This window comes from Branchiostoma belcheri, unplaced genomic scaffold (genome assembly GCF_001625305.1).
Source record: "Branchiostoma belcheri isolate BF01 breed outbred unplaced genomic scaffold, Haploidv18h27 scaffold151, whole genome shotgun sequence".
NCBI classification, from domain to species: domain Eukaryota; kingdom Metazoa; phylum Chordata; class Leptocardii; order Amphioxiformes; family Branchiostomatidae; genus Branchiostoma; species Branchiostoma belcheri.
In genome coordinates, this window is record NW_017802947.1 from 256,667 (window position 1) to 266,867 (window position 10,201).

At 45.0% G+C, this 10,201-nt stretch overlaps 1 protein-coding gene across 4 annotated transcripts in view; it reads left to right on the plus strand.

Moving 5' to 3' along the window:
* Window positions 1–377: 377 nt before the first annotated feature.
* The window catches only part of LOC109465486 (kielin/chordin-like protein), a 34,918-nt gene continuing 25,094 nt past the window's right edge, over window positions 378–10,201 (plus strand). For 2 of the 4 annotated variants that reach the window (XM_019762831.1, XM_019762834.1), the window contains exons 1-2: window positions 378–603; window positions 810–889. In XM_019762831.1, coding sequence (XP_019618390.1) covers window positions 823–889 — 67 coding nt within the window. In that variant the 5' untranslated portion in view covers window positions 378–603; window positions 810–822. Of the gene's footprint in view, window positions 604–809; window positions 890–9,165; window positions 9,613–10,201 lie in introns of all 4 variants that reach the window. The other 2 variants (XM_019762832.1, XM_019762833.1) reach the window with 2 other exon arrangements.

Below are 10,201 nucleotides of genomic sequence, written 5' to 3' on the forward strand. Positions count from 1 at the left end.
CCAGCTATAGAAGATTTGAAAAGAGATACGGCACCAACATATAAATGCAGGGATCAAATACAATGTTATGCAAAGATATTGACTGTATCAGACATTGTTCTGGTTGCTTGTATACTGTTGAGTTGAACATTCAAGTACACTTACACTGTAGTTCATTTTATGGTATCTTATAGAGTTGTATTAACCAGATACACAAGACAGTCGCAAAGCCGCTATGATGAAACGTAGACAGATCAAAGTCCTGATCCCGGCATATGCGTGGGTTGTTGTTTACTGACAACAGAGGAGAACGTGCGATGTTACAGACACCTGCGCAGACCAGTTGGGATATTGCCACAAGTTGGGGAAGTTACTGATTGGTAGAGAGGTGATCTCGTGATGCTCCGAGAATACGGACCAATGGGAGCAGCTCAGGTTTGAGGCGACAAAACGGTCCGTACCTGACACGCTGGCGTATTTCGACGTCGTCTCTCGACGACTTTAGAAGATCGTGTTCTTTGAACTGTGAGAAGAGAAGTTGGGGCGCCGCGGAGCTGACACTGGTTCAGAACGCTGCCCCAAAGTTTTTCTACTTTCACGACATTCTTGAGGACACAACATACGGTAAGAAATGTGCTCACTCACTCTGACTTGGGAAGTGTCATTTCCAGTGTCATTGTTACTCTGTCAAATTTTATGTTTCTATGTTCATCTGAGATTTGGGAGAGCAACAGTCGCTCCAAGAATATATGCAAAACGTTTTATGCTCATGATTTGCCTATAATTTGGGTTCTTTATTATCACTAGTGACTTTTTTTCTGCTCTTGCAGCGACATCAGAAGCATGAAGTGGACGGTGTTGGTCTCGGCTCTTCTGCTGTGTGTCTCGATCGGTGGGACAAATGCACAAGGTGAGTGTAAATTTTAATGGTTTTTGTGTGCATCATGCGTAGTTTGACGACCCAAAATTGCCATAATTTGCAAGACATAGTTTTATACGGTCTTCCTTCTGGGGACATGCTAAAAACAATATTGATCGGACAAAAATGGTGCGATGACAAATTAAAGAAACACATTTTAACTATCGTGGTCAGAGACAAGGCCACTTTTGTCTAAAATCAAGATTAGACCAATACATTAAGTCGTACAGTCAAGACAAGCAAACAAATGCGTTGGCAACCCAGGTAACGGCACATGCACGAAGTGTCCACTAAGCGCATACTCCTGACTAACACCAAGAAAACCACACGAGAACCACGATCCATAGATCGGTAGTAGATGGCCACCTAGTAACCATCCAGGCCAGAGAGCCCATGACGACCTGTAATCGATCCTGTAGCCATCCAGAATTTGTCCAGGGAGCCGCCCAGGTATAGGCCAGAAAGCCACCCAGGGGAAGGCCGGAAAGCCGCCCAGGAATAGGCCGGGGAGCCGCCCAGGGTATAGGCCAGAAAGCCGCCCAGGAATAGGCCGGGGAGCCGCCCAGGAATAGGCCAGGGAGCCGCCCAGGAATAGGCCAGGGAGCCGCCCAGGAATAGGCCGGGAAGCCGCCCAGGTATAGGCCAGAAAGCCGCCCAGGAATAGGCCGGGGAGCCGGCCAGGAAGAGGCCAGGGAGCCGCCCAGGAATAGTCCGGTAGCCGCCCAGGAATGAATAGGCCGGGGAGCCGCCGAAGAATAGCCCATGGTGCCGCTCCGGAATATGCCTGGGAACTGTCCAGGTATAGGCCGGGGAACCGCCCGGGAATAGACCGGTGAGCTGCCCAGGAGTAGGCCGGGGAGCCGCCCAGTAATAGGTCGGGAGCCGCCCAGGAATAAGCCAGGGAGTCACCCAGGAATAGGCCGGGGAGCCGCCCAGGAATAGGCCGGGGAGCCACCCAGGATTAGGCCAGGGAGCCATCCAGGATTATCGCCGGGGAGCCGCCCAGAAATATCGCCGGGAGCCGCCCAGGATTAGGCCAGGGAGCCACCAAGAAATAGCCAAGGGTCAGTCACACAGGATTAGGCGGCCAGGAAGCCGCACAGGAATATCGCAGGGAACCGCTCAGAAAAAAAAGCCTGGGATTCACCCAGGAATAGGCCAGTGAGCCGCCCAGCAATGGGCCGGACCCGCCCAGGAATAGGTCAGGGAGCCGCCCAGGAATAGGCCAGAGAGCCACAGTTAGCCGCCCAGCAAACAACCCAAATACCCTGTAGCCATCCAGGATTTGTCTACGGAACTATCCAGGAATAAGTCAGGTACTGTAGGACAGGGAGCCACTCAGGATTAAACCAGGGAGCCACCAAGAATTAGCCAAGGGTCAGTCACACAGGATTAGGCCAGGAAGCCGTCCAGGTATATCGCAGGGAGCCGCCCAATATTATGCCATGGGCCCGGCCGGCCAGGACAAGGCCAGAAATTACCCAGGAATTCCCACAGGAATCCACCAGGGAGCTACCACAACAAGTGAAATGAAAGTTTCCATACATTCGCTACGATTTTGCTCGGATGATCGCAGAAAGACTTGGTCGTGATGATCACTAGCTGACGCGTGAATTTAGGATTTTTCAGAGAGCATTCTGGATTTTGGCTCTTGTTTACACCAAAACATAAAAATATGGCGGTAGTGCGAGAGCCGGATACGTATCTCCCCACGAAGCCAGCTCTGCACAGTAAAACAACCGGAGTTTTACTTGCCTAATACAACTGCCAAGTATAGGCCAGGGAGCTGTACAGGATTTGGTCAAGGAGACAATCAGAAACAAACCAGCCAACGATTATAAGGACAGAAAGATGCCCAGGATTAGGGAGACGCCAGAAATAGGCCAGGGATTCACCCAGGAATCGGCCAGGGAGGCACCACAAGAAGTGACACGAAAATCTCCATATATGTTTGCTCGTGTTTGCTTGGATGAGATGGCAGAAAGCCTGTTCGGCTGTGATGATCAACAAAAGACACCGTTAAGAAGTAAGATCAGTATTTCAGAAATCATTGTGGATTTTTTTTTTACTCTTGTTTATATAAAAACAAAAAGAGATGGCAAGCATGCTGCGGGTCGGGTATGTACTAAGCCAGCTCTACACAGCACACAGCAAAATAACAAAATTAAAGTAGTTTTCCTTGCTTAATACACCTGACCCTTAGGCATAGGCAACCCAGCAGCAAACGATTAGGCCAAGAAGCCGGCAAGGAATAGGCCAGGGAGCCGCCCAGGAATCGGCCAGGGGGGATCCATGTTAAATGAAATGAAAATCTCCATACATTTGTCAGGTTTTTTGTTCGGATGATAGCAGAAAGAGTGAATTTTCGTCCGTTCCCCCCTCCCCCCAAAAAAGTTTTCGACCATACTATAAATCGAAGAAAATAAGCGATCTATGTCGTACGCTCGCGTCAGTTTTGGGGTTCCCAGAGGATACCATCCACATAATCAAATTAACATGGCTTAACGAGTAAAATCAGTATTCAAGAGATCATCGCGGATTTTGATTCTTGTTTACATAAAAATACAACGAGATGGCAGTAGTCACGCGAACCGGATACGTACCTTCACATGAAGCCAGTTCTACACAGCAGTTTACTTGCCTAATGCAGCTGCCCACTTCCCCACAGGCTCAAGCACATACATGTTATGTGCTGTCTCCATGGATGACGCATGTGAGAGTTGAATTCTTTTTCCTGTGAAAACAGTGCTGATCAGTTCATAGAACGTTTTTGGTGATTAGTGGTCACGGAACACGATACATAATTACATTGTTCTTGGGCGCATGTCGGACGTTATTTCAGCAATTTCAACTATGTGCATCACTTACAAGCTTTATCCATTTTCACAAATGATGCCATTTATTTGCCTATCTTGTTAGCAATTTAAAACAAGGTATAGTTATTTTTATGTCTAGTTGTGCACTGGTATATTTGCAGGAACGCGTTTTTTTTCTTGTAAAAACATATTTGTGTACCTGGCTGACAGTGAAATGTTTTTTCTCGTTTTACATCAGAGAATCTTCATCTTCACTTTGAGTACAAATGTATGTATTATGTATGTATGTATGTATGTTTGTATGTATGTATGTATGTATGTATGTTTTACATCAACAGACCTATATCTTATGCTACATGCCTTAAAATATAGAGCACTTTATTCTATTTACTCTATCATTTCACAGTCCCATATTTCTTGCTAGTCTGGCTGTTAAAAGGTAAGTGTTCACAGTCCATCAGCAGGGATCCATCAGGCGGGTTGTCTCCTCCACACATGTTGGCTTTCAGGGTGCGCCTGACCAGTCAGGAGGGATCCATACGGATAATGTGGCCCAGGTACCGGAGTCTCCTACCAGACACCTCTGGCTGAGACCAGGATATTGTCTAAATGTGTTGCTGTATCCAGAAAGTAGTTATCAAATGTAAACATCTGCTGTAGAAACCATTGATCATCCTGGTGACGTCCTGTATTAAGTTCCATGCCTCACAGCTATGTGTGAGGGTTGAACAAACAGATTTGTATAGGCGTAATTTCATTGACTGGGAGAGTCTGTAGTCCCTCCGTATATGTTGTAGGCTGCTCAAGCGGGATTGGGCGATGCCCATTCTGTGTTTCACATCTGCTTTCTGGTCGCTATCACATTGCATGCGGCTTCAGAGGTAGTCAAATGTGTGAACGTTTTTTAGTTGTTGCATTGGCCTTGTTGAGTGGCCGGATGGAGGGATGACTTCGGTTAATGGCTAGGCCTCTTTAAGTTGAAAAATCTCTGGTGTACTCTGGGCATCTGTGTTTGAGTTTCCGCATCCGTTGTCTTCGATACCTGCTCTTTGCGATGTACGTGCATAGCTTTGGTGTTAGGGGCTGATCTTTCCTTGGCAGTATCGTCCCTGGAACCACAGGCTATTGCGGAGTTGCGTTCGGAGGCCTCTTGGACACTTCCGCCTATCAGACCTGCGTCGTCAGCGTACTCCAGGTCACTGATGGTTACTTGGTAAGGTGGACTGCCGACAGTTAGGACTGTTATGTAGTGCAAAGATACGCATGAGTCCGACAATAAACGCAACTGGAGAGAAGATGACTCCTTGCAGTATACTACACCTCGTGAGATTTTGATCGGTTCAGCTGAGAGCTCTTGGTTGCATTTAGGGCTTGTCACACAAACGAACCTGGTGGCCACTCTAAATATAGCTTTGATAATTCTGACAGTTGCATCAGCAGCGCCGAGCACTTCATAGAGAAAGAGTTGACTTCAGTGTCGGCAGCGGCATAGTCGATGAAGGTGACAACTGCTGGTTTCGACTCACGCAGCAACATGGTTGTTGTCCATTTCAGGACGTAGACGTTGTTGCTGGTGTCCCTTGCAGGTCTGAACCCTGTCTGGCTCTCTGGGATTAGTGCCTCAAGTTGAACGTGTAGGAGATGGGCGATTACAGCAGATTGGAGTTTGTAGGCATGACTGAGGAGACAAATTTCCCGGTAGTTAGCAAAGTTGTTGCGGTCCTTTTTCTTGTAGAGCATGATAAATATGCCTTTTATGAGTTCAGCTGGTATGATCTCAGACTCCAAGATCAGGTGTACTACTAAGTACACGGAAGAGTTCAGGTTTGGCTGTAGGTAAGTGCTGATATGCCTCTATTGGTATTTTGTCATTCCCTGGTGCTTTGTCGCTTTTTAGGCCTTTCAGGCACTCTTCAAGTTCACTGTCACTAAGATGGTCTTCCTGTGTTCCCGTAATCTCACGCTGGTGGTGAGAGTCTGCAGGTGGCGTGGAAAACGTTTTGGCGAGGAAAGCGTCTCATGCTGACAAAAGTTGCTCTGGTGATTTGCTCACCCGTTAAAGTCCTTGAATGGCATTGTCACTGTGCTGTTTATCTTGCCGTTGAGTATCCTGGTAAGCTAGTGATTTCTCGCGAGGTTCCTGTCCCATGTCCCTGATTGTTAATTTTTCAGGCATGAGTTCAACTGTAATGGTTCTTTTCATTTCAACTGTTACATGGCGAATGGTTCTTTTAATTTTATTGTATGATTGGAATTCTCTTCTCGAGTCTTGCTCGAGTTGCTACTATCGATTCCCACCCCCAAACAGCCCACCCATAGCTGTAAAGACAAGTAACTTTGTTAGGCTCCAAACCCCATGCACACCCTTTGGGGGCCAGAAAGGGTAGCCCTGCAAGGTAGACCTAGCCCTAGCTTTAGCCTACCTTTTCCTGATACACTTCTTTCGGCGCAAACGATGAAGCTTTCTTTCGGCGCAGACGATGAAGCTTTCTTTCAGCGCAGACGACGCAAGAGTTTGCGTAGACGATGCAGGTGTTTACACAGACGACGCACCAGAGAAGAATCTCAAGCTGAACAAGAGAAAGATGCGACTAAGACTGAAGCAAGTGCCGTACATGGGACAACTCCTAACTGCGGCCGGCCTGAGACCAGACCCGGAAAAGGTCAGGGCAATCACAGAGATGAAAACACCAGATGACTCTCTGCAGAGATTTCTCGGTATGGTAAACTACCTGAATGTCGGACGACTCGCCAAGTTCCTTCCACACCTGTCTGATATGTGCGAACCTCTAAGACGACTAACAGACAAAGACGCAGTCTGGGCATGGCTTGAAACACACGACCAAGCAGTGAAAATGGTCAAGAAGCTGGTAACGGCACAACCAGTGCTACAATACTACGACGTAGAGAAAGAGGTGACCATACAGGGAGATGCAAGCGACAAGGGACTTGGAGCGGCGCTCGTGCAGGAAGGACGCCCGGTAGTGTATACTTCTCGAGCTCGAACCCCGACAGAACAGAATTATGCGCATGATCTTAGTGCTTAGCAATCGTCTTTGCAGCACAGAAGTTGGACCAGTACATCCACGGACGAGAAGTGGTAAATGTACAGTCAGATCACAAGCCCTTGGAAGTGATCTTGAAGAAGCCTCTCCTTGCGACGCGCCAAAGAGGCTGCAGCGAATGCTCCTGCGTCTCCAGAAATATCACCTGAAGGTGACCTTACGCAAAGGAACAGAGATGCACATAGCCGACAAGCTATCAAGAGCATTCCTGACGCAGACAGAGAGCAAGATGAGGCGAGACGAGTATGAGATACTTCATATCCAAGAAGCAAAGAGAGAGAATCGAAAAATTGAAGATGTGAAACCCGCTGAGTACATCCGAGTGTCTGATATGACGTTAGACCGTGTGCGTCTACACACTCAGCCAGACGAAGCCGTGCAAGAATTGAAGAAAACCATCAAGAAGGGATGGCCAGACAATAAAACGTAGCTGAAGAAAGAAATCCTAGACTGAGCACGATGATATCATATACAAGGGACAAGTGATAGTCATCCAGGAAGAGCTGCGAGAAGAGATGATACAGAAGACACATGCCAGCCACCAAGGAGCAGAAGCATGTATCAGACGAACCAGAGAAATCATATTCTGGTCAGGGATGAGGGCACAACTACGAGAAAGAATCAAACGATGTGACATCTGCAAAACTTATCAGCCGAAACAGCAGATGGAACCGCTGATGCCACATCCAACTCCAACAACGCCATGGAGTAGAGTATCGATGGATGTGATGACATTGAAAAACCGACACTACCTGATAACAGTAGATACCTACTCTGACTACTGGGAGCTAGACGAGCTTCACCCGAATTCCACAGCCAAGAATGTGATACACAAAACCAAGCAGAACTTCAGCAGACATGGAATACCCATGGAAGTTGTCACCGATAACGGACCCCAGTTTGCATCAGAGGAGTTCAAGCAATTCGCAGAGACCTGTAACTTGAAGAGTGATAATGCATGCCAGTTAAATATTGATAATGCATGAAAGTTGAAGAGAAAGGAACTGACATGTTTTGTAAAAGAAAGGGGGTGTTACACGAAGTAGGATTTAGATGCTAGCACCCCTTGTACCATTTGTATTAGTAAAGACCACGAATATTAAGTAGCAAGGTTCCAACAGACCTAACGTCTAGAGAATCAGCCTCTTTCCCTGGATTGAGGAAACACACGCTTGTACGTTACTAACCCTATATAGAACAACAATTCAGAGATTTCATACCTCCATGAAATATGTAGAGTTTATGTTAATGTTTTTGGGGGATTTGTCTCATTCAAATATAAGATCATAATTTCCGTAATCTGGTTAAATTTAAGGTTTTATAAACTCAAATTACAATATTCTGCTTGTGAAATCCCTATCTTTTGGCAATATTTCAAGTCAACATGTCTTCATTGAATATGCAAATTACCTCTATATTAACATAATATATGCATATTTAAGTAACTTACACATGTTACAAGGTATAGGTTTTCTTTTCTTTTCATAGCAGTTTTTATATTGAGGTAAATTCATATTTCAGAAACACCCCTATTTCTAGAATCCTGTGGAATAGGCCGTAGCTTAAGTAGCTGTGTGGTAGGCGAGGTTTTGGAAGCATATATTAGGTGTATAATCGCTTGCGAGTATCTGTTTGGATTGTGACTTGTTTGTGACTGTGATTGTGACTGGTTTGCTACTACTACAATACCTTATCAAACTAGAGTTCCCCGATGTCATACCTTCGCCAAATGATGTTAATCTTTATGACTGACAAATTATAGATTTTCCCCCTGATTTAACAAATAGGATCCTCATTTTCATAACTACATATCAGTTTATCATATTCTTAACCAAAAGAAAGTCTTATATGAACAAACCTCGTAAATTATGCAAATGATGTACTGATTTGAATACATTATGTTTAATAATGTTCACCTTCATTGAAGTTTCAAATACCTCAAGTATGAAATTCCAGGCATTTATCATTACAGAATTATAACATTTTCTCATTAATCATGCAAATTAAGTCTTCATTTACATAATCAATATCTGCCTGTGTTTCTCTGGTTTTCAATTACCAATCCCACAAGCTTCAATTGTCCTATCATGGAATGCAGCTGATTTATAGAATTTCCCCATAAATCATGCAAATTACATCCATATTTGCATAATTGTCACATAATTATATCAAGCATCACGTAAGCTACCTGCATACCAAAAATCACGACGATCCGTGAACCGGTTCTTTGCATATATATTTGCAAAATATAAAACTTCACGGAGAATTGTCGCCTATGGACACTTATTTTTATCTTACTGAAATCTCAAGTACGTACTACGTTAAAAGTATATAGCTCATATTGGACTTGATTGACCTTCTTTCTCCTATTTTCCCTAAAACACAGTCAGCTGCCCAGCAGGATGGAGCCCCTACGGTGCCAGATGCTATCAAGTATTCATCGCTCAACTAACATTCCCAGCGGCGGAAGCGCATTGCGCAAGTCTGAATGCCCGGGTGGCTATGCCAAAAGACCAAGGGATCAACGATCACATTATTGCTCTGCGGAACAGCGTCGCACCCCCGGCCTCCTGCTGGATTGGACTGACAGATCGGGACAATGAGGGCGCCCACAGGTGGATAGATGGGGAATTATTGGGAGCCTACAACTACTGGGCATATGATGTATCGGATCCATCCAACAAAATCATTGAACCCAACGAATCGCCCGGCGATGCAGACTGTGTTCGCATGGAAAGAGAAATATCAACTTCACCAAATATCTCCAATCATTGGAGAGATTTTCCTTGTGATGATCTACAAGCTTTCTGTGTGATCTGTGAAACACTTGGTCGTAAGTAACCCTTGACCTGCAACATAGCATTTATCTAACAATCTATCACTAAACATTATAGCACAACAAAGAATTAACACTGCAGATTCCGCAAAAACACTACCTGTACACGTATCGTTGATTTTGACTTGCGCTTGTCTTTTTATTGAATATTAATAAATATAGGCTGGTACTTCACGACTTCACCAACGTATATCTGCATACTGCTGCATACAGTAGCTTATAATTCTTAGGATGTCCAATGCTCTATTCGGTAAATAAGACTGTCATAGCAAAGCGCTAGTACACTCTGTATTTTGTGTATCCTTTCCTTTTAGTCTCACTTGTAGGGTCACTTGTTTTACCGACTCGATATTAACAATATAAAGAGTTCTTTGGTATGTAACATAGCGATAAAAATGTTGGTGTAGAGAAGGATGTACATGTATGTTCACTCTTACCGCACTTGAGTGTTTGTCGCTTTTTCGCACAGAAACACCATTGCTGTTAGCGTTTTTTTTAAGTTTGGAAAAAATCACCAGAGCTTGCATTCTATATAGACATAAAGCTAGCCAAAAGTGCTCAAGACATTTCAATGCGTGTACGATTC